Genomic DNA, 22,899 nt, shown 5'->3' with positions numbered 1-22,899 from the left:
GGCAGTCAGCGTGAAACCTGAGGGTCCCAGCACGCAGATGGCACAGATGGTGATGTCGGGCTGAGCTAAACCCCCCTTTGGACAAGAATGATATAAAGAAAGTCTTATACAAGTTTTACAAGAGGGAAGAAATTCAGAAACTGGGTGCTGATTATGGACTTGATGCTCATCTCTTCCACCAAGCTTTCCTAAGTTTTAGAAATTATAAACCATGGCAAACCATGAGAGACTCTTAAGTACAGAGAGCAAACTGAAGGTTGCTGGAGGGGTGTTGGGTGGGAGGACGGGCTAAATGGGTGATGGGCATTAAGGAAGACACTTGTTGGGATGAGCACTGGGTGTTATATACAGGGGATGAATCACTGGGTTCTACTCTTGAAACCAATACTATACTGTGTGTTAACTAATTTGAATTAAAATAAATAAATAAATTTAAAATAAAAAAAAAGAAATTTGATCATGCAGTCTCATTCCCTGGATGTGGCCATTCGGATTATGTTGAAAGATATTTGCTTCAGTGCAGCTCATGTGGATGATTTATTTCCATTATTCTTGAGATGTGAGAAGCAGATATTTCCTGTGTTGGATCCTGGGGTGATCTAGGTAAGATTGGTGACTTCAGAATCCACATGATCCTAAGAAGCCAGAGCCATACGGTGGAAGATAATATTCCATTCAGGCCCCACAAATGGTGGAAAGGCTTATCATGCAATCCAGAAATACTTGTCAACAAAATCTGGAGTATATTATGGCCCTTTGAAACTATTGGCACATGATCTCTTCGAAAAGAGAAATACTGCTGCTGTCGGTACACTACTGAATATTTGCTCTTTTTCTTGTTAATTTGGGAGGGTTGGGCAGGGTGAAGGTGGGAGGTGGGAAAGGGCATATGTAGTAATTTACCATTAATAAAAGTGGCCATAGTTAGTTCATTGTAAAAAGAAGAAGAAGAAAAGGAAGTAACATCCCATCACTTTTGCCATATTCAATCCCTTACAAGCAAGTCATTAGATGCAGTCCACACTCAAGGGGAGGAGATTGCACAAAGGCATGAATATCAGGAGGTGGAGATCACCTGGAGCCATTGTAGAAGGCTGCCTACTATACACAGCGTGACCAGAAGTCTAAACATCTTCCATTAAAATTTACAATATTCAGGTCCTGGGGCACTTGGATGGCTCGGTCGGTTGAGCAGTCCTGGCTCTTGATTTCAGCTCACATCTTTAAGAAAATTTTTTCAATGTTTTTTTTATTTTTGAGAGAGTGAGAGAGAGACAGACAGCGAGCTGCGGAGGGGCAGAGAGGGAGACACAGAATCCAGAGCAGGCTCCAGGTTCTGAGCTGTCAGCACTGAGCCTGACGCGGGGCTCGAACTCACAAACCGTGAGATCATGACCTGAGCTGAAGTCTGATGCTTAACTGACTGAGCCACCCAGGTGCCCCTCAGCTCAGATCTTGATTCCAGGGTCATGGGATTGAGCTGTATGTGGGGCTTTGTGCAGAGTGTGGAGCCTGGTTGAGATTCTCTCTCTCTGTCTCTCTCTGTCTCTCCCTCTGCCCCTCTACCCTGCTCGTGCTCTCTCTCTCTCCAAAAAAACAAAACCAAAACCAAACACTAATCAGGTCCCAAGGAAATGTGTTTCCATACCTCTTGTCTTCTATCATTGAAACAAAAGGTGATGGTAACCAAATGCTGTGAAGATTTATGGGCTGTGCCGTTGCCGACTCTAGAGATGGACCCTTGTTTAGAATGCAGGGACAATTTAGCAGTGATAGTGATTAGGTAATAGAAAAGACAAATTAATCAATTTGTCAAATATTCTTTCCCAGTCAGTTATGAAAGCAATGCTTTCTTACATAATGATGTCTCATTTCCCGGTAGGTAGGGCCACAGTTGTACCATGGTGGCTGAGGAACATTTTCCTGTCCTAAACAATTTATATTACTCTTAGACTTGTGAATATATTTATGTATAACAAGCATGACATATGAAATTATACTGGCAACTACATCAATAGCCAACACCTGAATTACATATAGCTTTATTTTTATAAAAATATTTAAGAAGGTTTAACTATAATCTCAAAAAGTTAAAATTTAAAATACCATCTTTCTGGGGTGCCTGGTTGGCTCAGTTGGCTGAGCATCCGACCCTTGATTTCAGCTCAGGCCATGATGCCAGGCTTGTGGGATCGAGCCCTGCATCGGGTTCTGTGCTGAGTGTGGAGCCTGCTTAACATTCTCTCTCTCTCTCTCTCTCTCTCTCTCTCTCTCTTCCTCTGCCCCTCTCCCCAGCTTGTGCACTCTCTCTCCCTCTCTCTCTCTCGAATAAATAAATAAATAAAGCACCACCTTTTTATAATAATTTAAAATATTTATTTAGGGGTGTCTGGGTGGCTCAGTTGGTTAAGCATCCGACTTTGGCTCAGGTCATGATCTCGAGGTTGGTGGGTTGGAGCACCACATTGGGCTCTATGCTGACAACTCAGAGCCTGGAGCCTGCTTTGGATTCTGTGTCTCCCTCTCTCTTTCTGCCCCTCCCCTGCTCATGCTCAGTCTCTCTTTTTCTCAAAAATAAACATTAAAAAATAATAAAACAAAATATTTAGTATAACTTGCATTTTAAACTTTAGTTTTAATAGATGATTTAAACTTAGACAAATAATATTTGAAAGCATGAGTATAATTTTAATTTTAGGTTAACTTCATTTTACATCTGTATGCAAATACTGTATACAAATATATTCAAATTATGTGAAGTTTGAATACAGTTGCATTTGACTTTTTTTTAAAGTTTATTTGTGTATTTTTGAGGGGGAGACAGAGAGAGAAAACAATTCGGGTAGGGGAAATGTGAGAGAGAGAGAGAGAGAGAGAGAGAGAATCTCAAGCAGCTTCTGCACTGTCAGCACAGAGCCCAATGCAGGGTTCAAACCCACGAACTGTGAGATCATTACCTAAGCCGAAGTTAGACGCTTAACCAACTGAGCCACCCAGGTGCCCTGAGTTGCGTTGACTTTTAAATTCTTTAGCCCATTACCATCAATAGAACACAGATTATTTGAAAATCTTTATTATAACAACATAGCGACTTTGCTAAAATAAAGATAAATAAAATTCATTTATAAAATTAATATTTTATTAATTTTTAAATAATGCATATCTTTATTACTCATCCAACCATATCTTATCCACCAATAGAATACTTAGATACATGTGATAATGATTAAATGATTAAATATAGTCATTTTGATGTTCTTCCAGTTGTGTTGCTTTGCACATATTTTTTTATTTTGTTATGAAGGTAGATTTCTCAAGGTATGAATAAAGAACATACTTAGCAGTTCATTAGCTTGGTTAGTGACTTCAAAAAAATTAGACCTATGATATGTAAGCATCCATTTTTACTCTTGCACTGGGATCCTGCAAATGTCTACACCTTTCTCTCCTCAAATTAACCTCCTGGTGCCCTTCTGACTGTGTTACTTCCTAGTTCACTGAAAGGTGGAGAACTTTCTCCACCTCCCATTACACGTCCGCACCTATCTACACTTTTACCCTTAGACTTTGTCTTCCCTCCAGACACCATAAATGTAATAGTCTATCTAAGGCCACCTCTTTTACTTGTGGCCATTGAACTCAAGGATACCATTCCTACAGTTGCCACTTTACTCCCCAGTCTCCTCTCTCCCTACTTAGTCATTCTTATAAGCATATCAAAATATCAGAATATACTATTAAAAATATTCTTCCTCTTAGGGTGCTGGCTAAGTCAGAGGAGCATGCAACTCTTGATCTTGGGGTCATGAGTTTGAGCTCCTTGTTGGGTGTAGAGTTTACTTAAAAAATAAAATCTTAAAAAAAATCCTTCCTCTTGATCCCATGTTTCCTTCTACATTATGCTGCATCTTTCTCTTTCCTCTCAGGGCAACATTCTTGGAAAGGGCTGGCTGTGTTCTTGCTCTCCTCTTATTCACCACCACACTCTCTTGAATTCTCTCCATTTCTTCCATCAAGTGGTGGATTTATGAGGTCCATATCTCTTCCTTATAAATCTGAACAGGCTTGTGGCTCTCTTGTAGCCAATAAAAAGCAATGAAGTCGTGCTGCATGATTTCTGAGGTTAGATCTGAAAGGTGATGTACCTTCTGCCCTTTTCACTGCAACATTCGCCTTTGAGCCATGAACACCACGTAAGAATTTTAACTACCCAGAGGTTACCATGCTGTGAAGCAGCCCAGGCTACATGGAGAGGACATGTGTAGGTGCTCTGGCCACCGGCTCCAGAGATCTAGCTGACAGCTAACATCAACTGCCAGAAGATGCCTCCAGATGATTCCACCTTAGCAGTTAAGTCATCTCCAGCCTTCAAATCTTCCCAACTGAGGATCCAGACATTGTTGAGCAAAGACAAGCTGTCTTTACTGTGTCCTTCCTGAATTATTGACATCATTCCATAAGCATAATAAAATGGTTGTTTTACACCACTAAGTTTTAGTTATGTTAGGCAGCAACAGTAACTGGAACAGTGTGTGTGTGTGTGTGTGTGTGTGTGTACATACATGTATGTTCATATATTTCCTAGCTTGGTTTGCTGTCAGGGGCTAGAAACAATGGCATCCCTGTAGTAATGAGTATATCTAGTACCCAGATCTTGGTTTCCAAATACCATCCTGTTAGAAGAAGCCAGAAGAAACAGTTGATTCCTGGGCAGAGGCAGGAAAAGTACAAATTCAGCCTGGGTCACCTCTTGTACCAGAAAGTAAGGAAGTGCTCAGGGTGCCTGGGTGTCTCAGTTGGTTAAGTGTCGGACTTGGGCTCAGGTCATGATCTCATGGTTTGTGGGTTTGAGCCCCACATTAGGATTTGTGCTGAGAGCTTGGAGCCTGGAGCCTGCTTCAGATTCTCCCTCTCTCTCTCCCTCTCTCTCTGCTCCTCCCCCACTCACGCTCTGTCTCTCTCTCTCTCAAAAATAAATAAACATTAAAAAATTGTTTAAAAAGCAAAAAAAGAAAGGAAGGAAGTGCTCAAATAATGTTGAGAACATCTCAAAAGGATACAGGATCCAGCTTGAAAGGATATTTCATTTACCAAATTTGGGATCCTTTGTGCATCAAAATAATAATTATAGTAACTGATTATAATTCATTAAGTAAAATAGAAACCCACAAGTCCAGACAATAAATATGATAGTAATGCGTTACAGTTCATTGAGTAAAAGAAATCCATGAGTCCATATGATATAAATAAATGAATAAATGAGGGAGAAGGTAATGCTCTCTCTTATAGTAGATTGTTGACTAAAAGCTGAAGAAGGAATGGTGGAATTAAAAATCAATATTTAATAAACATTATCATGGTGGTTATTCCAAGGGAGGTTATCAATCGATGCTAAGGCAAATGGAGATTTGATGACGTAGCAGAGACTTAAGAATTACAAAGGGACAAGTGCTGACTTTATGGAGGAGAAACCTACCGAACTGTATATGGGTTCACCTCCTGCACTTCCTAATGTCATGCACTTGAAAGGACACAGCATCATTTTCCTTTTGCCTTTATGTGCACTTAGGTTGAAGGACATCTTGCAGAAAGTAAAAAGCTTGTGCTCTTTAAAACTGATTCCTGAAAGCCAAGGCAAGACAAAGGAACTACCCAGATTAAAGGAGACTGTAGATATGTGACAACCAAATGCAATATGTAATCCTGGATCAAAAAGGGCAGATATATTATTGGTGAAATTGGAAAGGTATCTGTGATTTGAATAGTGGTGTCGATTTGCTGTTTAGAATAGTGTATTAGTTTGCTAGGACTGTTGTAACAGACTGGGTGGCTTAAACAATAGAAATTTATTGTCTCACAGTTCTGAAGGCAGAAGTCCAAAGTCATAGTGTTGGCAGGCTTGGTTCTTTCTGAATGATGATATGAGAGAAAAGTCTATTCCATGCCTCTCCCCTAGATTCTGGTGGTTTGCTGGCAATCTTTGGCATTCCTTGGCTTGTAGACGCATCAACCGTATCTCTGCCTCCATGTACACATGGTATTCTCACTATACGCAGATCTGGGTCCAAATTTCCCCTTTTTGTAATGACATTAGTCATATTGGATTAGGAGTACACTTTACTGCAATATGACCTCATCTTAATTAATCCAATTACATCTGCAATGACCTCATTGCCAAATAAGGTCACATTCTTTTTTTTTATTAAATTAAAATTTTTAAATTTACATGCAAGCTAGTTAGCATCTAGTGCAACAATGATTTCAGGAGTAGATTCCTTAATGTCCCTTACCCATTTATCCCCTCCCCCCTCCCACAACCCCTCCAGTAAACCTCTGTTTGTTCTCCATATTTAAGAGTCTCTTATGTTTTATCCCCCTCCCTGTTCTTATATTATTTTTGCTTCCCTTCCCTTGTGTTCATCTGTTCTGTGTCTTAAAGTCGTCATATGAGTGAAGTCATATGATTTTTGTATTTCTCTGACTGATTTCACTTAGCATAATACCCTCCAGTTCCATCCACATAGTTGCAAATGGCAAGATTTCATTCTTTTTGATTGCCGAGTAATATTCCATTGTATATATACACCACATCTTCTTTATCCACTCATCCATCGATGGACATTTGGGCTCTTTCCATACTTTGGCTATTGTTGACAGTGCTGCTATAAACATTGGGGTGCATATGCCCCTTTGAAACAGCATATCTGTATCCCTTGGATAAATGCCTAGTAGTGCAATTGCTGGGTTGTAGGGTAGTTCTATTTTTAATCTTTTGAGGAACCTCTGTACTGTTTTCCAGAGTGGCTGCACCAGCTTGCATTCCCACCAACAATGCAAAAGAGATCCTCTCTTTCCACATCCTCGCCAACAGCTGTTGTTGGCTGAGTTGCTAATGTTTGCCATTCTGACAGGTGTGAGGTGGTATCTCATTGTGGTTTTGATTTGTATTTCCCTGACGATGAGTGTTGTTGAGCATTTTTTCATGTGTCAGCTGAACATCTGGATGTCTTCTTTGGAGAAGTGTCTAGTCACGTCTTTTGCCCAATAAAGTCACATTCTTAAGACACTGAGGATTAGGACTTCAATATATGAATTTTATGTGTCAAAATGCAACCCCTAACAGATAGTTATATTGGGGTTGAGAGAAATGAGCACATATATCCACATGTAGAATGGGGGAATTAGGGTGAAAAAGATACCAGAGTTTTTGATACCATTCTTTTTTTTTTTTAAGTAGGCTTCATGCCCAGCACAGAGCCCAAAGTGGGGCTAGAACTCATAATCTGAGATTAAGACCTGAGCTGAGATTAAGAGTCAGATGTTTAACCAACTGAGCCACCCAGGTGCCCCTTCTTGATACCATTCTTAAATGTTTTCTGTAAATTTGAAATTATTTCAAAATAAAAAAAAAATCCATTGAGGTGCTGGGTTTATATATTACACAAGACCTTGGTGCTAAACCTATCATGTAGAAGGAAAGATAAAGGTATTTGTATAGCCTCATCATCAGGGAAATACAAATCAAAACCATGGTGAGATACCACCTCACACCCATCACGATGGCTAAAATTAACACAGGAAACAACAGATGTTGGTGCAGATGTGGAGAAAGGGGAACCCTCTTACACTGTTGGTGGGAATGCAAACTGGTGCAGCCACTCCAGAAAACAGTATGGAGGTTCATTCCTCAAAATGTTAAAAATAGAACTACCCTATGATACAAAAATACAAATTTGAAGCAGTACATGTACCCTGATGTTTATAGCACCATTATCAACAATAGCAAAACTGTGTACAATGTTTTTTTTAATGTTTCTTTCTTCTTTATTTTGAGAGAGTGAGAGAGAGAGAGCATGAGCATGAGGGGGAGGGACAGAGAGAGAGAGGGAGAAAGAGAATCCCAAGCAGGCTCTGAGCTGTTAACACAGAGCCCAACTCCAGGTTGATCTCATGAATGTGAGATCATGACCTGAGTTGAAATCAAGACGCTTAACTGACTGAACCACCCAGGCCCCCCAACAATAGACAAACTATGGAAACAGCCCAAATGTCCATCAACTGATGAATGGATAAAGAAGATGTGGTATATATATGATGGAATATTACTCAGTCATCAAAAAGAATGAACTCTTGCCATTTGCAATGACATGGATGGAGCTAGAGTGTATTATGCTAAGCAAAATAAGTCAGAGAAGGACAAATACCATATGATTCCACTCATATGTGGAATTTAAGAAACAAAACAGATTAACATAGGGAACGGGGAAAAAGAGAGAGGAAGCAAACCATAAGATATTTTTTTTGTTTTGTTTTGTTTTGTTTTGTTTTTTAATGTGAGACAGAGAGGCTGTGAGTGAGGGAGAGGGGGCAGAGGGATAGAGAGAATATTTGTTTTAATTTTTTATTTTAGAGAGAGAGTAGGGGAGAGGGGCAGAGGGGGGAGAGAGAGAGAGAGAGAGAGAGAGAGAGGGAGAGAGAGAGTGAGAATTCCAAATAGGCTCCACAGGTGTGGAGCCTGATGTGGAGCTGGATCCCACGACTCTGGGATCATGACCTGAGCCAAAAGCAAGGGTTGGATGCTCAAACAATTGAGCCACCCATGTGCCCCAAGCGACTCTTTTTTTAAATTTTTTTTTTCAACGTTTATTTACTTTTGGGACAGAGAGAGACAGAGCATGAACGGGGGAGGGGCAGAGAGAGAGGGAGACACAGAATCAGAAACAGGCTCCAGGCTCTGAGCCATCAGCCCAGAGCCTGACGCGGGGCTCGAACTCACGGACCGCGCGAGATCGTGACCTGGCTGAAGTCGGACGCTTAACTGACTGCGCCACCCAGGCGCCCCAAGCGACTCTTAACAATAGAGAACAAACTGAGGGTTGATGGAGGGAGGTTGATGGGCTAAATGGGTGATGGGTATTAAGGAGGGCACTTGTTATGATGAGCACTGGGTGTTGTACGTAAGTGATGAATTACTGAATTCTACTTCTGAGTCCAATATTGTGCTAGAATTGTGCTAGAATATTGATATATATATATATAGAATATTGTGCTAGAATTGTGCTAGAACTAACTAGAATTTAAATTAAAATTTGAAAAAGAAAAGGTGTTTGTGTAGCCTTATTGTAAACTTGCCTGAGACATAAGTGAGGGTATCAGAAATTAATATGTTATATTAATATAGCACTTCACAATTTACAAACAAAAACAAAACAAACCCCTTATTTTATTTGTCCCTTATAACAATTTTGTGAAGCAAGAGATTTCTCAGTTTTATAAAAAAAGTTCAGTGACTTCCTCAAGATGACACAAACAGGTAATAGATAAACTGAGGCATATTAAAAATTCAAAGCGTTTATTTGAGTAAAAATGGATTTGAGGGGAGCCTGGGTGGCTCAGTCAGTTGAGCGACCGACTTCAGTTCAGGTCATGATCTCATGGTTTGTGAGTTCAAGTCTTGAATCAGCTCTCTGCTGTTAGCACAGAGCCTGCTTCAGATCCTCTGTTTCCTTCTCTCTGCCCCTCCCCAACTTGTATGCACACACTCTCTCTCTCCTTCTCTCTGAATGAATGAATGAATGAATGAACGGATTTGAATGGGGTAGCACCAAACCAAAAGCGCTTAGGCACATTCTGCAGACAGGAGCCAGGGGAAAGACTTATACAGATAAAGTCCAGAAGCAAAGAAAAGCAATTATTTGTCTGGCTATAGCTTAAAGCCTCGTTGACTGTGATTGTCTTCAGCATTTTGATTTCCAAACCTTGGGGAATTTACAGGCTTAGATTTGGGTTTGCTAATGCAGCCTAATGGCCGCCTTGTTTAATTAACACAACTCCTAAGTGATTAGTTTGACTCCATCTAGGTTTTTTGACTCTTAGAGCAACCCTCTTGTGGCGACAGCAAACAATAACAGAAGTTGGCTCTAAACAAAATCGTGGCATTGTTTGTACCTTTTTGGGGGTGAGCAAGGTCTTCCTATTAGGTCAAAATGAAGTTTAGGTAAGAGATCCTAAAGGCTCTATGCATGAGGTCCACAACCATACATTGCTCCCTCCACTGGCTACCCTACCCCGTACTGCCCCACTTATCCCAGGGGGTCCTCAGGTCTCCACATGGGCCTTGGGGCCAGTGCCTAGGGAACAGGGCCAAGAAGAGGCCTTCAACCCTTGCCCCAACGACAGCCTCCTGGAGGACACTCCCAGCCAACAACTCTAATCACCACCCCTCTCCCATATTATCGCGCCAACACTTAAGTCCCAACTACACACTCTGGCTCCGCTGACCAATCACGATCTTTCTTTTTCTATAGACCCCGAGAGCCCTTCCCCTAGGCCTCCTCCGACCACCCAAGGTAAAGCTGGAATGGGCTGACAGCAGCTCACGGTGGCACAGCAGCTACAATTGCTCACCCTCTGTCTGTAGGGGCGAAAGACGTGGGGCCTTGAACCTGGAGACCCAGAATGACTCCAGCAGTCGTTCCAGCTCACCTGTCTCCGTGTCGCGAAGACACAGTTGCAGTAAAGGTGAACAGACTTTAGGAATCACTTAGTCCAGACCATTCACATTGCACGGGATGATTATACGATTGCCTCCTTTCTGTCTTTGATGGGGGAATTAGGGTCAACCCAAGCAGGTTCAGGGCTTGCTGCTGCCATGCCCCTTAATCCTGGCGTTGCTGAGCAAGGGCTCCCATTCCAGCCCCGCTGATCCAGTCAGCTGTCAGCTGTGAGTTAGTATGGCGGAGGAGGAAGGCGATGTGGCTGAGGAGGATGTGTTCCTGGCGTTTGCCAGGCGTCCTTGTCCTCCCAGAGGTCCCCTGCGTCGGGCCTTGGACAAGGCCTTCTTTATCTTCCTGGTCCTCTTCCTGATGCTACTGACACTGGAGGCTGTTTATAAGCTGCTGTGGCTGCTACCGTGGGCAAAGTTTGGGGACTGGCTCCTGAGAACACCTCAGAAGGAGGAGGAGCTGGAATTGTGACCACCTTTCCTATAAACATTGTCTTCTCCTGCGACAGAGGTGAGAGGTGGGGACAAGAGGGAAAGAGAATGTAGGGGGCTGTGGAGGGGATACTTGCACAGCTGTCTTAAAATTTTTGCACCTATACTCTGGGAAAATTTTTTGAAAAGGTTTGTACTTCTCACATATGCTTAAGTAATCATCTACAGTTTTTCATCATAAATGAAAATTGTTTCAAGGATGGAATTTCTGGCCGATTGCAGATATTCACATCTTGGGGAACCTGGGTGGCTCAGTCGGTGAAGCACCCGACTTCAACTCCGGTCGTGATCTCCGGTTCTTGGGTTCGAGACCCAAGGCAGGCTCTGCTGTCAGCGTGGATCCTCTGTCCTCTTCTCTCTCTGCCCCTCTCCCATTCATGCATGTGCTCTCTTTCAAAATAAACATTAAAAAAAAAAAAAGGAAAATAGGGGCGTCTGGGTGGCTCAGTTGTCACACTTTGGCTCAGGTCAAGATCTCATGGTTGGTGAGTTCGAGGCCCATGTCGGGCTCTGTGCTGACAGAGATTCTGTGTCTCCCTCTCTCCCTGCCCCTTACAGGCTCATGCTCTGTGTCTCTCCCCTTCAAAAATAAACATTAGGGGCGCTTGGGTGGCGCAGTCGGTTAAGTGTCCAACTTCAGCCAGGTCACGATCTCGCGGTCCGTGAGTTCGAGCCCCGCGTCAGGCTCTGGGCTGATGGCTAGGAGCCTGGAGCCTGTTTCCGATTCTGTGTCTCCCTCTCTCTCTGCCCCTCCCCCATTCATGCTCTGTCTCTCTCTGTCCCCCCCAAAAAATAAATAAATAAAAATAAACGCTGAAAAAAATAAATAAACATTAAAAAAAACTTTAAAAAAAGAAAAAAGGAAAATATTCACATTTTAAAATAAACAAACTCATAACTACAGGATTATTCTCTTCCTTCTTTCGTGACTTTTTTTCCCCCTTGAACAGCTATTACCAGTCCACTTCTCCACAAACAATTTTATACTTTTATACTTGAAAGTCTTTTACTGACCGATCAATCATATTTTCTTGCATATACATATTAATTGAGATGAAAAATGTTTTTCTTTGTTGTGACCATAGACAGCAAAGTTTTTAAAAATTTTTCTTCTCGGGGCGCCTGGGTGGCTCAGTCGGTTAAGCGGCCGACTTCGGCTCAGGTCATGATTTCACGGTCGGTGAGTTTGAGCCCCGCGTCGTCAGGCCCTGTGCTGACAGCTCAGAGCCTGGAGCCTGTTTCAGATTCTGTGTCTCCCTCTCTCTGACCCTCCCCCATTCATGCTCTGTCTCTCTCTGTCTCAAAAATAAATAAACGTTAAAAAAAAATTAAAAAAATTTTTTCTTCTCTGTTATCATTACAATTATTATGAGAACAGAACTGATTTAAATAGCATCAAGATTGCACACAGTTTTTAAATGATTAAAAATTGAAAGTACATGTTTAATGAGACAGGAGAGGTGGTGTTTATGGTACCTTGAAGAAAGAAATAGGCTACATGTCCCTTTAAGACAAGATTAGCCCCAGATTTCATGATTGACAACCACAGGCATATCTTGGAGATAATGCAGGTTCTGTTCCAGATGACCACAATAAAGCTAATATCGCAATAAAGAAAGTCAAAGGAGCTTTTTTGCTTTTCCAGTGCATATAAAGGTTATGTTTACGTGATACTGTAGTCCATTAAGTGCACGATAGCATTATGTGTTTACAAAAACCCAACGTACATACCTTAACTTAAAAATACTTTATTGCTGGGGTGCCTGGGTGGCTCAGTCAGTTGAGAACCTGACTTCAGCTCAGTATGGTTTATGGGTTCGGAGCCCCTCTGGGGTTCTCTCTCTCTCCCTCTCTCTGCCCTTCTCCAACTTGCATGCACATGCTCGCTCTCTCAACATAAATAAATAAACTTAATACTGCTAAAAATGCTAAACATCATCTGAGCTTTCAGGGAGTTTTAATCTTTTTGCTGGGGAAGGGTCTTCCCTAGATGCTGGTGGCTGCTGACTGATCAGGGTGGTGGTTGCTGAAGGTTGGGATGGCTGTGCCAATTTCTTAAAATAAGACAATGAGGTTTGCGGCATCAATCGACTATTCTTTTCACAAACGATTTCTCTGTAGCTAGCCTGCGATGCTGGTTGATAGCATTTTACCCACAGCAGAACTTTCAAAATTGAAGTCAGTCCTCTCAAACACTGCCGCTGCCTTATCAACTAAGTTTTATGTAATACCCTAAATCCTTTGTTGTCATTTCAATGATCTTAATAGCATCTTCACCAGGAGTAGATTTCATTTCAAGAAACCACTTTCTGTGCGCATCCATAAGAAGCAACTCCTCATCTTTTGAAGTTTTATCTTGAGATTGCAGCCAATTCAGTCACATCTCCAGGCTCTACTTCTAATTCTGGTTCTCTTGCCAATTCTACCACATCTGAAGTCACTTCCTCCACTGAAGTCTTGAACCTCTCAAAGTCATCCGTGAGAGAGTCAACTTCTTTCAAACTCTTATTAATATTAATATTTTGTCCTCTTCCCATGAACCACAAATGTTCCTAATACATCTACATTTGTGGATCCTTTCGAGAAGGTTTTCAATTTACTTCACCTAAATCCATTAGAGGAATCACTGTGTATACCAACGACAGCTTTATGAAATGTATTTCTTAAATAATAAGACCTGAAAGCCGAAATTACTCCTTGATCCATGGTCTTCAGAATGGATGCTGTGTTGGCAGGCATGAAAACAACATTCATCTCATTGTATATCTTTATCAGAGCTCTTGGATGACCAGGTGCATTGTCAATGAGCAGTTAAAGAAAGGAATTTTTTTTAAAGTTTATTTATTTGGGGGGAGGTGCAGAGAGAGAGAGAGGGAGAGAATCCCAAGCAGGCTCTGCACTGTCAGCACAGAGCCCAACGTGGCGCTTGAGTTCGCAAACAGTGAGATCACAACCTGAGCCCAGATCAAGAGCCGGACACCCAATGGACTGAGCCACCCAGGTGCCCCCAGAAAGGAATCTTTCTTTCTGAGCAGTAGGTCTCAAAGTAGGGCTTAGCAGTAACTATGTTGTCAACAGATGTGCTGTCATCCAGGCCTTGTTGTTCCATTTATAGATCACGGGCAGAGTAAATTTAGCATAATTCTTAAGGGCCCTAGGATTTTTGGAATGGCAAATGAGCATTGGCTTCAACTTAATGTCACCAGCTGCTTTAGCCCTTAGCAAGAGAGTAAGCCTGTCATTTGAAGCTTTGAAGCCAGGCACTGACTTCTCCTCTCTAGTTATGAAAGCCCCAGATAGTATCTTCTTTCAGGAGAAGACTGTTTCATCTACACTGAATATCTGTTGTTTGGTGTAGCCACTTTCATTAATTATCTTAGCTAGGTCTGCCAGATAACTTGCTGCAGCTTCCACGTCAGCGCCTGCTGCTTCACCTTGCTTTTTTATGTTTGGAAGATGGCTTCTTTCTTTATACCTCATGAACCAACCACTGCAAGCTTCCAAGTTTTCTTCTGCAGCCTCTCAGCCTTCACGTAATTGAAGAGAGTTAAGGTCTTTGAGAGAATGTTGTGGCTGGTTTGATCTTCTATCTAGACCCCCCCAAGCATCTTCCATATCATCAGTAAGTCCGTGCTGCTTTCTTATCATTCATGTGTTCACTGGAGTAGCACTTTTTAAAAAAATTTTTTTTTACATTTATTTTTGAGAAACAGAGTGAGACAAAGCGTGAACGGGGGAGGGGCAGAGAGAGTAGGAGACACAGAATCTGAAGCAGTCTCCAGGCTCTGAGCAAGCGGTCAGCACAGAGCCTGACACGGGGCTTGAACCCACGAACTGTGAGATCATGACCTGAGCCGAAGTCGGACGCTCAACCGACTGAGCCACCCAGGCGCCCCTGGAGTAGCACTTTTAATTTCCTTCAAGACCATTTCCTTTGCAGTCACAGCCTGACTGTCTGGCACAAGATGTCTAGCTTTCGGCTTGTCTCAGCTTTCAACATGCCTTCCTTCCTAAGCTTAATCATTTCTAGCTTTTGACGGATTGATCTTTTTTAATGTTTATTTCTGAGAGAGAGAGAGAGAGAGAGAGAGAGAGAGAGCAGGGGAGGGGGAGAGAGAGAGAGAGGGAGACACAGAATCAGAAACAGGCTCCAGGCTCTAACCTGTCGGCATAGAGTTGGATGCAGGGCTCAAACCCACAAACCACAAGATCATGACCTGAGCCGAAATTGTACACTTAACCCACTGAGCCACCCCGGCACCCCTAGCTTTTGATTTAAAGTGAGAGACATGTGACTCTTTCTTTCACTTAAACACTTAGAGGCCATTGCAGGGTTATTAATTTCAATATCCTTGTGTCTCAGAGAATAGGGAAGGCTGAGGAGAGGGAGAGAGATGGGGGAACAGCTGGTGAGTGGAACAGTCAGCACAAACACACGGTATTTATTAAGTTCACTGTCTTTATATGGGTGTCATTTGTGTTACCCCCAAACAGTTATAATAGTAACTGATCACAGATTACCATGACAAAAGTAAAAATAACAAAAAAGTTTGAAATATTGCAGTACTTACCAAAATATGGCACTGAACCACGAAATGAACAAATGCTGTTCGAAAAAGGGTGTCAGCAGGAGCACCTGGCTGGCTCAGTACAGCATGTGACTCTTGATCCTGGGGTTTTGGGTTCAAGCCCCACGTTGGGTGTAGAGATTCCTTAAAAATAAAATCTTTAGGGGAGCCTGGGTGGCTCAGTTGGTTGAGCGTTCAACTTCAGCACAGGTCATGATCTCGTGGTTCGTGAGTTCGAGCCCCGCGTCAGGCTCTGTGCTGACAGCTCAGAGCCTGGAGCCTGCCTTGGATTCTGTCTCCCTCTCTCTCTGCCCCTCCCCTGCTCATGCTCTGTCTCTCTCTGTCTCAAAAATAAATAAATATTAAAAATAAAATAAAATAAAATCTTTAAAAAAAGGAAAAAAAAAACCGTGCCGATAGACTTGCTCAACCCAAGGCTGCCACAAACCTTCAATTGGTAAAAAAAAAACAAAAACAAAAAACAAAAAACAAAAGCAAAAAACAAAACTACAATATCTGTGAGGCACAATAAAATGAGGTATGCCCGCATACCTTTTTGGGTTTTGTTTGTTTGTTTGTTTGTTTGTTTGTTTGTTTAAGAGACGAGGAAGTCGATTATAAAAGGGAACGGGAAGAAGGAGAACCTCAACTGCAAGCATTTACTTAGTAAGAACAATCTTGCGAAAGTTGAGGATCTAGAAATTACATCCTTATCGTCTCCTAAGGCTGAGTACCCTTTGAGGGAATTTTCATGTTCCCTAGTTTGAAGACTATAGGCTTAGATGGTGTGGGATTCTTTAATGGAAGGGCAGGTTTGAGGCTCTGGTACAGTGAGGGCTTAAGGATCTAAGAACCTCCGGGTCCTAATAGTGGCAAGATGGTCACCACTTGTAGAAAGCCAAAGGATGCAGGGGATGGGAATCTCCGTGTTAACTGTTCTGGCTTCCCCATAAGCTCACATCTGGACCCACCCTGGCCTCCATGAGTCCTTCCAGCCTCCCTAAAGTTGAGTGAGGTAGGGGGTGCGGGCGAGGCGGGCGTCGAAGTCAGTTTCTTCTCTCTTCGTTCTTTCCTCAGTTTCCCCAGAGGAAGAGAAAGGGACGAGTCGAGACCCAAGGTATTTTACGAGTCTCACTTCGTCTGCCAGCCCTCACAGCGGCAATCTGCGCAGATTCTTCTCACGGCCCCCCACCCCTACCCCCATATCGCCGTCCTAAGGCCCTGGAGCTCCTGGACAAAGCTCGGCCTCCAGGTCATCACCGCCTGCACTTTGGGGGACCCTCTCCAGAAAAGAACGGAGAACCACCTAGCTCCCACCTACTTGGTTGGTCATTAGTTCCATGGAGGCGCTTAAAGAGGAATCAATAACAATAGCGATAATAGTAAGAACACATTTGTACAGCTCATTGTGCTCATCTGTATGCATTTGTTATGATTTCACGGTTGGGAGATATAGACACCTGGAAGTATTAGTAGCTGCTGGACAGCGGCAAGGGAGCGGGCAGCCCGCAAAAGGGAAGGGGCAGGCGCAGTCGATTAAACCGTGGAAAGGGTACCGGGCAGGTAGGAAAGCAGCGCCGGAAGGCTGGTCAACGGCCCAGCGGAAGGAAAAGGGCTTTTTTCCCTCTTAAGAGACGCTCGTTCTTTCCTGCACCCTTGCGCAGTCTTGGAGGGCCCAATCCCTTGGCTCTCCTGTTCCGTTCCCCCTTTCCCACTTGGAAAGGTGGCTCAGTCCTTCCCGCACGCGACCCGCCGGCGGTTGGGCCGGATGCAGGAAGTTTCTAATTGGCTGAGTCGCAGAAGCACCGGGTGAAAAGAGCTCTGCCGGCGGCGCGCCCTAGTCCGGGCGTAGCCAATACCGTACGGCAAAATGGCGGCCCCCAGGTAGTTTGGGACGCCCTGAGGAGGCAAAAGCGCCCCCTACTGGTCACAGGAAAGGGAGCCGCAGACTGTGTGGGCGTCACTGGAGATGGGGGCGGGCCTACCACCACTTCCTGCCGCAGGGTGAGGCCTGGTCCGGGCGCCGTACGACAATATGGCCGCGCCTATGTGGCTATAGGCGGAAACTCGGCGGCTTCCGGTCCAGAGAAGGGCCTGCGGTGGGAGGGGGAAGGAAGGCGGAGGGAACCATGCGAGGTTCTGAGATCAGCAGCGAGGGTCGCCTCGAGAGACCGTTTCAGAGGTGGGGGCCGGACGGTGTGGGGAGCGAAGGCGGGGGCGGGAATGTCGAGGGAGAGGTATTGGGGAGTCCCGGGCGCTGAGTCTGAGGGACAAGCTATGGTACCTTCCTTCCTATCCCTGAAGGGGAGTGGGGTGGCCGGGGGCCGAACTGGGGGAGGGGGACTTGGCGGGAAGCTCATCTAGAGGAAGGGGTCAGACGCCAGGTTGGGATTTAAGAGGAATCGGGACAGCTCACTGCTGGGCTCACAATCGGTTACAGGTCACAGAGAGAGAATGGGGGAAATTCGGGTGGGGTAAGAGGGAGGGGATTGAGGTGAGATCTCTCCAACCTGACGCCCCGGTTTGAGGAGCCCCGTCGGAGGGCGGAGTATGAAGATAATTCAAGGAGGAGAAAGGGGAATGGATTATTGGGAGGGAACCTCCTTCACCTCAGAGAGTCTAGGAGTTGGGGGTGATCCTTCAGGATGGGATGAGGGTGTGGATTTGACGTGTTTGAGAGCGAAACGGGGAAGGCTCAGGAGGTGGTGCTGCCGGGGGTGTGGTATCTGCGAGGGAACGTCGAGGGAATCTGGAGTGCAATGTGGGAGGCGGTCCAGGGGTTGGAAGAATCAACTTGGCAAGTATGAGAATTGGGGAAATGAATGTCTGCGAAGTGGGGCAATGAAACAGAAAGAAAGCTTGGATATCGACAAGAGGGGTGGAGCTGGGGGTGGGGACTTAAGGGTTTCAGGTGGTTTGGGGCTTCCTTATGTAAAGGGCCAGAAAAGCATATGGTACTAACAGTTGCTGGAAGACAGGCAGTTGAGGACACTGTTGGGCAGGGCTGGGTGTTACTGAAACCCAAGAAGATTGGAAAGTGTGTGAGATGAGGGATGGGCTGTGCTGGAGGGGCTCTTTCTGAGGCCCCATCCCCTTCCAGCAGGAGTTCCGAAATCCCCAACACCTCCTCCCTCCGGGGGATTTGATCCCCCATGGCCACCGCTAACAGCATCATCGTGCTGGATGATGATGACGAAGATGAAGCAGCTGCTCAGCCAGGTCCCTCCCACCCACCCCCCAATCCGGCCTCACCCCGGCCAGAAGCCCCTGGCTCCTCTCAGCCCCATGGGGCTGGAGGAAGCAGTAGTTCTGGCGGCAAGAAATGCTACAAGTTGGAGAATGAGAAGCTGTTTGAAGAGGTGAGCTTTAGGGGAGAAGATTCTTGTACCCCAGGGAGGGGGATGGCTGACTGGCTCTCCTGTCCTTTCTTCCCCACTAACCCCACCTCGCCTTCTTTCTCTCAACCCCTCCCCTTGTCTCTTTCCCCCTACCTCTTCCCCTGAATCCTCTAGTTCCTTGAGCTGTGTAAGACGCAGACAGCAGACCACCCTGAGGTGGTCCCATTCCTCTATAACCGGCAGCAGCGTGCCCACTCTCTGTTTTTGGCCTCGGCGGAGTTCTGCAACATCCTCTCTCGGGTCCTATCTCGGGCCCAGAGCCGGCCAGCTAAGCTCTATGTCTACATTAATGAGCTCTGCACTGTTCTCAAAGCCCATTCAGCCAAGAAGAAGCTGAACCTGGCCCCTGCTGCCACCACCTCTAGTGAACCCTCTGGGAATAACCCTCCCACAGACCCCTCCTCGGACCCCACAAATGCCGAGACCACTGCCTCTGAGGCCCCAAGGACCCGTGGTTCCCGGCGGCAGATCCAGCGCTTGGAGCAGCTGCTAGCGCTCTATGTGGCTGAGATCCGGCGGCTGCAGGAAAAGGAGTTGGATCTCTCAGAGTTGGATGACCCAGACTCCACATACCTGCAGGAGGCAAGGTTGAAGCGTAAGCTGATCCGCCTCTTTGGGCGGCTGTGTGAACTCAAAGACTGCTCTTCACTGACGGGCCGTGTCATAGAACAGCGCATCCCCTACCGTGGCACCCGCTACCCAGAGGTTAACAGGCGCATTGAGCGGCTCATCAACAAACCAGGGCCTGATACCTTCCCTGACTATGGAGATGTACTGCGGGCTGTGGAGAAGGCAGCTGCTAGGCACAGCCTCGGCCTCCCACGACAGCAGCTCCAGCTCATGGCTCAGGATGCCTTCCGAGATGTGGGCATCAGGTTACAGGAACGACGCCACCTTGATCTCATCTACAACTTTGGCTGTCACCTCACAGATGACTATAGGCCAGGTAGGGATTAGTGAGATGCCTGTCAACAACCCTTATATGTCAGATGTTTGGTGGAGGGGGGATCTCTCTTGTCCCTTCTTCTAGGGTTTGGGCTGAGTACTCTGACTTTATATCTTCCCACGTAGGCATTGACCCTGCACTGTCAGATCCCGCCCTAGCCCGGCGCCTGCGAGAAAACCGGAGCTTGGCTATGAGCCGGCTGGATGAGGTCATCTCCAAATATGCAATGATGCAAGACAAGAGTGAGGAGGGCGAGAGACAGAAGAGAAGGGCTCGGCTTCCCCAAGCCACCTCTTCCCACTCTGCAGACTCCCCCAAAGCCTCCTTGGATTCTGGTGAGGTATGGAAGGGATAAACCCTTCAGACAGACCTTGTCCTTCCCCTGCACTAGCTAGCAGGGAGTTTAGGGTGACTGACTGGGAAAAGTGCAGAAGGAACCCGAGAACCAGACCCTCTGGGACAAGGGATTCCTTAGAGAAATTCCTTTGTCCCCCAGGGCCCTAGTGGAATGGTGTCCCAGGAATGCCCTACCACCTCCAAGGCTGAGACAGATGACGAAGAAGATGAGGAAAGTGATGAGGAAGAGGAAGAGGAGGAAGAAGAGGAAGAAGAGGAAGAAGAAGAGGAGGAGGCCACAGATTCTGAAGAAGAGGAGGATCTCGAACAGATGCAGGAAGGTCAGGGGGACGATGAAGAGGAGGAGGAGGAGGAGGAGGAGGAGGAGGAAGCAGGTATGTCAAGGAAACAGTCCCCTCATGTGTCGGTTCCCTCTACTCTTTTGGATGTGAACCACCTGTTTGAGACCCTTCCCTCCCTCCTCTCACTCTCAGCAGTATTCTTTCCCTTAGTTCTCATGCTGCCTCTCCCCTCTTTTCTTCTTTTCCAGGTCAGGATGGAGACAAGAGCCCTATGTCCCCACTGCAGCAGATCTCTGCTGAAAAAAACCTGGAATCTAGCAGAGGGATCAGCAAATCTGTGGGGGAGCAGCAGAACAAAGGACTCATAATGTCACCATCTTCACTGTCAGAAGACGCCTTGGCCCCCTCCAGCATAGATGCTGAAAGCAACGGAGAACACCTTGAGGAGTTACCCCTGGAGGAAGAGAGCCCCATGTCTCAGCTCTTTGAGCTCGAGATCGAAGCCTTGCCCCTGGATACCACTCCTTCCCCTGAGGAGAGGGACGTTTCTTCTTCCAGGAAGCAATCAGAGGACCCCCTCACCACTGTCTTGGAGAATGGAGCAGCCATGGTCACCTCCACTTCCTTCAATGGAGGTGTGTCTCCTCACACCTGGGGAGATTCCTGTCCCCCGTGCAAGAAATCCCGGAAGGAGAAGCAAACTGGAGCAGGGTCATTAGGAAACAGGTAACAATGACAAGGAGGAGAAGAGGGAGGCCAAGGACAGATTGCAAGGGGCTTTCTGAGAGTATTGAGGAACTGGGTCTGCTGGGAAGAGACTGGATGATTCCCCTCCGGCCTCAGGCTCTTCATACCCCTCCACATATTTGTGTTTCTGTCCCTAGCTATGTAGAAAGGCAAAGGGCAGTGCATGAGAAGAATGGGAAGAAGGTATCTACCCTGCCCAGCCCACCTTCTCCCTTGACTTCTATGGCCCCAGTTGCTGATTCCTCGACAAGAGTGGACTCTCCTAGCCATGGCCTGGTGACCAGCTCCCTCTGTAGCCCATCTCCAGCCCAGTTGTCCCAAGCCCCCCATTCACAACCCTCCCGGCCTGGTACTTACAAGGTAAGAGGGGGAGGCAGTTGTTTCCTGACTTGTCTTTCATTGTCTGTTCAGTTTCAGGCACTCCATCTGAATTTTGCACCCACCACATCCTCTCTCGACCTTTTTTCTAACCCTAGTTTTTAATCTCTGAGAAATCCTTCCCTTTGCTTCTTTTACCCCTATATTCCAGACGTCTCTTTCTGACTCTGTCTCTCACTCCCTGCAGATGAGTGTGGCCACACAGTGCGATCCAGAGGAGATCATCGTGCTCTCAGACTCTGATTAGCTGCCTCTACCCCCCACTCCCTGCCTCCAAAATGTTTTGGAATAGTATTTGGAGGATGGTGGGAAACAGATGACCGAGGAAGGGATTGGGCTAATCCCCTTTTGGTGGTGTTTCTTTAAAAAAAAAAAACAAAAAACAAAACCTTAAGTTTTACACAGAAACATTAATAAACAATAAAGTTCTTTTCTTATTGTATCTCTGTCTTTTCCTTTTCCTTGTTCTACTCTCACAGCCGATTGGCACCGGCTGTTCTCTGGTTCAAGGTTAGCCTGGGCCTGGACTACCCCTGGAGCTGTCCTTTGTAGCCTGTCCTTAGCCTGCCTCTCTTTGAGTTCCCTCGGCTTCAGGCCTTCCGCTTGCCCTCTGCCAGGCACTAAAAAGAAAGAAGAAAGAAAGAAAAAAAGAAAAAGAAATGTGTTCCAGCCTCCCGAATGTGCTTTACTTTCTCACTTCGAGCGGTTGGAGTAAAAAGGCCAATCAGGGGCCGACTCAAGGTTATTTGGCCAATCCAGACCCGGAGGAAGGGGGCGGGGTTTCAGGGGGACTGTCTGAAGCTGGGAGAGCAGGGCGATTAGATCCCGCAAACCTGCTAATGGCCACAGCTCAGGGGCGGAGCCTAAGCAGCGACGGCCAAACCCCTTCGCCAATGGGAAGGGCAGGTTTACGGAATTAAAGGGGAATGAGCGCTTCGGCCGAACCACCAAGTCCTGCGTTTTCAGCAGCGGAAGAGACCTGGTACCTTTAAGGTGGAATGAGACGGCTGTTCTTTAAAGGAGAAGTGGTCTAGTCGGCCGAGTAGTGCCCAGAGGCACGGGCGGGGTACCCGTCTGTGCCTTTAAAGCCGGAGGGGCGGGAGGCGGAGCGGAGGCGGAGGGCGGAGGGAGTCGGCGCAAGATGGCGGCGGGAGGGGCCCAGGCTGCGGCTCTGGCCGCCGAGTGAGGGGCGGGGGGGCCCGGGGGCGCGCGGCCCGGTAAGCGGGGA

The 22,899-nt window shown here is 45.9% G+C and overlaps 2 protein-coding genes across 4 annotated transcripts; both read left to right on the top strand.

Moving 5' to 3' along the window:
* Positions 1 to 10,699: 10,699 nt before the first annotated feature.
* SMIM40 (small integral membrane protein 40) lies at positions 10,700 to 17,479 on the top strand. Of its 2 annotated transcripts, none has more exons than XM_043591149.1 (2): positions 10,700 to 11,015; positions 16,642 to 17,479. In XM_043591149.1, the coding sequence occupies exon 1, from the start codon at positions 10,734 to 10,736 to the stop codon at positions 10,974 to 10,976; it is 243 nt and encodes an 80-aa protein (XP_043447084.1). In that variant the 5' UTR covers positions 10,700 to 10,733; the 3' UTR covers positions 10,977 to 11,015; positions 16,642 to 17,479. The 2 variants fall into 2 exon arrangements, with proteins under 2 accessions (XP_043447084.1, XP_043447083.1); XM_043591148.1 differs by lacking the exon at positions 16,642 to 17,479 and adding an exon at positions 11,219 to 11,266.
* Positions 17,480 to 17,571: 92 nt separating this feature from the next.
* Positions 17,572 to 22,113, top strand: DAXX (death domain associated protein). Of its 2 annotated transcripts, none has more exons than XM_043591146.1 (8): positions 17,572 to 17,746; positions 18,665 to 18,923; positions 19,077 to 19,908; positions 20,034 to 20,248; positions 20,405 to 20,639; positions 20,795 to 21,272; positions 21,431 to 21,653; positions 21,859 to 22,113. In XM_043591146.1, the coding sequence occupies exons 2-8, from the start codon at positions 18,717 to 18,719 to the stop codon at positions 21,916 to 21,918; spliced, it is 2,250 nt and encodes a 749-aa protein (XP_043447081.1). In that variant the 5' UTR covers positions 17,572 to 17,746; positions 18,665 to 18,716; the 3' UTR covers positions 21,919 to 22,113. The 2 variants fall into 2 exon arrangements, with proteins under 2 accessions (XP_043447081.1, XP_043447082.1); XM_043591147.1 differs by having other exon boundaries at positions 17,634 to 17,746; positions 18,668 to 18,923.
* The last annotated feature ends 786 nt before the right edge of the window (positions 22,114 to 22,899 follow it).

This window comes from Prionailurus bengalensis, chromosome B2, assembly GCF_016509475.1.
Source record: "Prionailurus bengalensis isolate Pbe53 chromosome B2, Fcat_Pben_1.1_paternal_pri, whole genome shotgun sequence".
NCBI lineage: Eukaryota > Metazoa > Chordata > Mammalia > Carnivora > Felidae > Prionailurus > Prionailurus bengalensis.
The sequence above is the reverse complement of the archived record's forward strand: the minus strand, read 5'-3'. Positions and strand labels throughout refer to the sequence as shown.

Bases quoted from the DNA above. Each gene is read 5' to 3' on its own strand.
- SMIM40 (XM_043591149.1), top strand. From the start codon at position 10,734: ATGGCGGAGGAGGAAGGCGATGTGGCTGAGGAGGATGTGTTCCTGGCG.
- DAXX (XM_043591146.1), top strand. From the start codon at position 18,717: ATGGCCACCGCTAACAGCATCATCGTGCTGGATGATGATGACGAAGAT. The intron at 18,924-19,076 runs GTGAGCTTTAGG...TGAATCCTCTAG, and splicing joins ATGAGAAGCTGTTTGAAGAG to TTCCTTGAGCTGTGTAAGAC. The intron at 20,249-20,404 runs GTATGGAAGGGA...TTTGTCCCCCAG, and splicing joins CCTCCTTGGATTCTGGTGAG to GGCCCTAGTGGAATGGTGTC.